The sequence below is a fragment of the Buceros rhinoceros genome, unplaced genomic scaffold (assembly GCF_000710305.1).
Source record: "Buceros rhinoceros silvestris isolate BGI_N320 unplaced genomic scaffold, ASM71030v1 scaffold11543, whole genome shotgun sequence".
Taxonomy (NCBI): domain Eukaryota; kingdom Metazoa; phylum Chordata; class Aves; order Bucerotiformes; family Bucerotidae; genus Buceros; species Buceros rhinoceros.
Window position 1 is genome coordinate 1 of NW_010404256.1, and position 5,779 is coordinate 5,779.

General features: G+C 46.2%; 1 protein-coding gene across 1 annotated transcript in view; it reads right to left on the reverse strand.

Moving 5' to 3' along the window:
• Positions 1–2,548: 2,548 nt before the first annotated feature.
• The window catches only part of IQCH (IQ motif containing H), a gene marked incomplete at its 5' end in the record, with an annotated part of 61,393 nt that continues 58,162 nt past the window's right edge, over positions 2,549–5,779 (reverse strand). The window contains 2 exons of the mRNA XM_010133335.1: positions 2,549–2,790; positions 4,068–4,176. Of these exons, the coding sequence (XP_010131637.1) occupies positions 2,689–2,790; positions 4,068–4,176 (211 nt within the window). The remainder of the gene's footprint in view (positions 2,791–4,067; positions 4,177–5,779) is intronic.

Below are 5,779 nucleotides of genomic sequence, written 5' to 3' on the forward strand. Positions count from 1 at the left end.
CCCCGAGCGCTGAGGCCGCCCGGGTCACCGTGCCCGAGCCGGGGCCGGAGCGCGGCCAGGCCTCCGCCAGAGCGCTTCTGAGGGCGAGCGAGGGGCTCACAAGCGACCGGGCCGTCCGCAGGAACGGTTTTGTTGGCAGCCCGGTGCTGCTGGCGTCGCCGCAGCGACCAGGTGGACTGCGCTCCTTTGAGGTGGTGGAATCTGACAGGGATTCCCGCTCAAAGAACAGATCTTTGAGAGGCCCCTTCAAAGAGAAATACTTTAAAATCATGGCCCATACTCCATGATCCAATTTTTGTAAATAATAGTGAAGGGTTTGAGCTATTGAACATTCTCTTTGAGAAAAAAAAGCCTGTACAGAAGAGTACACTGAGAAACATGAAGAGATTTTTCCTTGTATTAATTACAAGCAATATCCCAAACTCAGCAATCTTAAATCATTGAGCTATGAATGTGCTAATTAATCAATTACTACCCACAATGTACCCTGTTTATTTACTGTAATGTAGTACATGTGTGTGGAACCAGTAATTATTAATCATCATCACTAACAAATCTGACTTGCGTTCACCTTCCCGTAATTAATAAAGCATATAGTTCACTTTAGTACTGTTATTAGGGGCAACGCTGACTCAGGAGAGAAGTTGGGATCTGATCCTGTGGCTCACTGCGGTGAAGGGCTGAACTCACATCTTACACCTTGACAGCGATTCCACATTTCATGCTCAAAATTACCTGCTGGAAAGGTACTGCCTACCAAGTGGACATGTGACAATCACTGATTTTTAAAAGTATTTATTTCAAGATATTTTGCAGTGAAATTTGGTGTTGCTCATGTTGTTAAAAGTGCAAGGAGGAGGGAAAAATCCTTCAGCCTCTGGCAGCACAACCTGGTCCTGGTGCAGAGAACTCTACTAACAAAATGTCAAAAGAACCATGACCAAACAATTCAGCTCTCTGATTCTGCAGTTGATGCCCAAGAATTACAAGAAACCAAGATTATAATTTCATTTTATATCTGCCGTATTGCTAAAAAATTACTTTTTTGGCACCAGCAGCATGGGGGTAGAATGTGAGAGACTGTGAAGCAGTTCCAGTCCTTCCACCAGCTCAACACTCAGAAGCATTAGTAGTAATTAAAAACTTCTTTTTTTTCCTCAAAATACATTTCACACTTTGCACACACTGAGAAATCTCTCTCCCCACGGGAACCTTCAGGTCACTTGTCTCCTGCAAAAGCAGGTACAGTTTTTCTTTTGTCAGCCTAGAACAAAGCCACGAGGAAGCACAGGTTTCATTTACTGGAGGACTCCAGAGCCCATTACGTGCCAGTGAACTAATGAGCCTCTCAGACCTTATGTTATTCTGGCTTGGATCGAGGCGTCCTCTTCCTTAACCCTTCAGAAACTGGCTGATGCCCGGGTCAGTACTGCCCCGCTCTCCTGAGCCTCCTTTTCTGCCTGGATACTGCTCCCGCTGACCAAACGGGCATTATGAGCTTGGTGAGAAATCTGCAAAGAGCAGTAAAAGAGGAGAAAAAGAACAACACACTGTCCCGCGCCCCCTCAGAGCAGAAGAGGGAACAAATATCTCTTGCAGGAAGAACTAACAAGCAATTTATTTCTAGGCCAGTGAGAGATCCCTGTTGTACCTACCACAGCCCAAATGACCTCTGTTACTTTAATTTCTAACCATAAAGAATAAAAACTTACAGGAAGCTCATTCCTTGGCTAAATTTCACGTTAGAAAAATCTGTGTGGGCTCTGGTGGATCCAGAACCACGAACGTGTTGTGGTTACAGGTAAGAAAGGAACAAAACCAACCAACCAAGAATTAAACAAAAAGATTCTTTTGGATTTTTATTTGGCACGGGGATCAGCATTTATGCAAACGTTCTCAGCAGCATTTAATTATTCTGAGACCAAAGCAGAAGAGGAAAAGGCTAATGCAGAAGATGTATAAAGCAAAAGGGTCAAAGACTTGGGTGTTGGAAAAACTGGGCGCTGAGCTGCTGCCACTGCTCAGTCACGTTCATTATTCATCTTAAAAAAGGGTTTTGCCTATGTCGGTACAAGTTTGACTCCAACAGTCCTCTCAGAATATGTTGTGGAACTGGTGCTGTTACTATTAATTTGGATAATTTGAAAATGGACACAGAACTGCTGCAAAAATCTATCGGTGACAAAAGGAATAGCGGAATGATACGGGTACAGCCAGCCGTGGAGAGGACAGTCCGGGCTGCTGGGCTGCCTGCTAAGGGGGCATTTAAGTGTGTGTGTTTATAGGCAGAGCAATGCTGGAGCTCCCTTCATGCCAGAAGCCCGGATTTTAGCAGACAAGAGCTGTGACAGGGAGCTTCGGGTAACAGGACTTCCTCAGCGGAGGGTGATCCGGTCTGAGTCAGTGACAAAGACAGCGTGACCCCCGTTAATAAGACTGTAACACTGTACTTCAGGAAGGACAGTGTGAACATCAGGGGCACCTGTCATGATCCTCTGCTTTTCAGCAGCTGATCTTTGTGGAAGAAGAGATGCTCTCTCAACCCCGCACTCAGAAATCATGGAGATGTACTGTCTCGGCTGACATGATTTCCTGCGCCACTGCAGAAGGAAAACCAAACCTGTTCTTACAGATGAGAAAGCGTTTCCAGAAGCATAAAGAATAAGGCACTTAACCATTTCCCGTTAACTATTCTGTCGCAGCATCTGCTTTCCAAGGTTGCCGCTCTTGCAATTTCACTTTGTTTTCTGCTGTAATTCCTAGAATTGCTTCGATGTCTTCAATCGCCATCTGTAACAGATTCGAGGAAGGGCAGTTATGCACTGGGCATTCCAATGAACTCCAGCAGCCAGCACGTCCTGCTGGGAGAGGTAACCAGCGTCACCCGGGATGCAGCGCACCGTGACATTTCCTGTGGCTTTTGGGACAGCTGGGGGAAGTATCGGTAAATATGTACAAATCTTAGGTAAATAAAAAACACGATTCTTGCAATTTGTGCTCGATTAACTCTCAGGGGGTTCTGCCCCATATACGTAACCCACTAGGAAGTTAACTTCCCTGTTATATTTTTCTTAAATGGTTCTTTTCGCTCCCTCATACTGAAAAAAGGGGGGTTGGTTTGTTTATTCTGCAATATGTTGAAATTTAATTCTATCTTCTCTAAAACTGTCATTTCACGCTCTGCTTGTCAGAGGAAAACACAGTCAGAGTGCACACGGCAAAGAACCCGATGTAAATTCTCTTCTGTGATTTAAAATACAGAGCCGTAACGCAGACGGGATCTTAGAAACTTTCCGTGAAGTGAAAGGTGATGGAGTTCAGCACCAGAGCTCCCTCCAGGCAGTTCAGCTATTCCCCGCAATCCAAAAGCAGCATTGTAATGAGCGTTCACTGCCGGGCACGGGGGGATTCCTTACTGCCCGACTGGCTCCTTTTGCCAGCAAGGTCATCACAAAGGAGCTTCCGAGAGAAGGTGGGTGCTCCTGGGGGGAAGGTTCCCAGCGTGACGAGCCCCAGCGCTTTGTCCCACCACCCCAGAGCATCCCCTGGGCTGCAGGAATGAGCGCTGCGGGCAGACTCAGAGAGCCCGGAAAACTGGGAGCAAAACTGACTTGTGAAATGGGCAGCAGGGCGAAAGATGTGAACTAATGGGTTTGGTACTCGGCGGCTACCTGCTTAAAAACAATGAGTGCTCATCATCTAAGGAGCTGCTCTAAGCCGGGAAGTGTGTTTCCAGTTTAGGATTCCTACCTTGGTGGTGTCTCTTTAAAAGAAAACAGAGAATTGTGACAAAACTGAGGGAGTGCCAACAGCTCCTCTGCTCTCACAAAGGCCAGGCAGGAGCATTACGCAACAAATAATTCCAGCTCAAGTATGTCTCTTTTCAAAGAAAAAGTTTCCAACTTAAATTTAACTAACAGGTTCACCGGGCAACTCAGGAACTGACCCGGACACTGTAAACCACAGACCGCTAACAGTGAGAAAGGAATGGTTTAGCACCACAGCGAGAGGTATTTTCAGCCCTTGTACAGAAATTAACCAGGATCGTTAGTTAATTAACACCTCACCTTAAAATTGGTCTCGCCTTGCATATTAGGTGGTGATATTTCTTGATGGATGATGAAGAGATTGCGAGCAAAGGTCAGGAGGACCCCCTGGAGATCCTCTCCGATTGTTCTGTTAATGATATCCAAACAAATGAGTTTACCAATGATTCCCTTCACATGCTTAAAAACAATCGCCCTCTCATTTGTGCCTGTCTGCTGATGGAATTTAATGAGTGTTTTCAATCTCACAAGGTGGCAATCTTCAGGGAGATATGAAAGATGAGGCTCCATTTTAACTTGTCAACAGAAAGGATTTGTGTAATAAATAATTTTTATTAATCAACTAAGTAAGGAGGAAGGTTTCAGCTGCTCCAAGCGAAAGGCTGCCGTTGAGTTAGGACCGAGCCAGTGGAACCCTTCAAACACCAAGATTAGTTCAAGAGAACTGTTGCTTCTGCCTATGATTTGTGAAAGGCATTCGAGAAAGGGACATTTCAGCAGGCTCAGCATTTGTCCGGCTGCTGCAGCTTTTGAGGCTTTGGTTTCTCGGTGGTACATGCAGCCTGTCAGTAAGTACGATCTCATGGGTCAGGATCTTCCGCTGAGAAGAATGTACCTCATTTACTGACCAAACCGACAACAGATCTCCAGCGCAGTGAAATGCAGAATAAGTCACCCAGATGTTTCAGGAAGTTCAGTGATTGTATCAGCTCATGTGTTAGACTGAAAGTATTTCCAAATGAAGTCATGGAACTGCATGGAAAATCTGATGGAAGACAAATCTGGGATTAAAATGTACGGCAAGTTTATCTGAGAGTGGTCTGGCAATACATCGATAACAGCTGATAGTTCTCTGACCCAGGAGAGGAAAGGTCCTGGAGAGGGGCAGAAGTGCCAGCGACAACACGACAGGAGGGGCTGGACGGAGGAGGGCTCTAGCGGGGTCAGGGAAGGCAAGTGCTCACCTTTCAGCATTGGTGGCTGTTAGGAGAGGTCAGCAGTTAGGGAACACTTTCAGATGCCTAAATCACCTTTTAAATGGCTCCTGTAGGTATTTTACAAGTTCTTGTTTAGCGATTTTCTTTGAAATTTATCTCGCAGCTCAGTCATGCCAGCTGTGCAGCACGGGACAGGAGTATCTGAGCTTCAAACAGACCTGACTCACTCCTACACTACCACAGGGAGTCAGTGCGGGCAGAAAGAGCCACAGTCCTGGAAACAATCTTTAGGATTCGTTTTGTCCACTCCCTGAGCTGGGGTAGGATCAATGCTACCTACGTCATCCCCACAGAGGTTTGTCTAATCTGTTACTCAGCGCTGACAATGATCCCCACACTGAAATATCCCATCAGTTCTTCCCTGACTATCAGCAATTTTTCTTCTGATAAACATTCTGCAAGTTCATTTCTTCTTGCCCTACTACCAAAGTCATGGAAATCAGATTTCTCCTTCCTGCAGAGGCTTCTTACGTGCTCGAAGATTGTTAGATCTCACTTCTGCCGCCTTCCTCTCATCCCCTTTAGTCTGGCTTTGTAAGTCAGGCTTCCCAGAACTCTAAACACTCCCACTGCCACCTCCTCCGCGCAGAACAGGAGGACACTGACAGCGTCTCCCAGGTTCTGTTGTTTACCTCCTTCCACAGGATGACGACGTGGTGCCTTGCAGACAGGTTGTCAGCTGCTGTCACTCATGGCCCCTTTTCTGCCAAGGTCCTTGTTCCCCACAGCCATTCC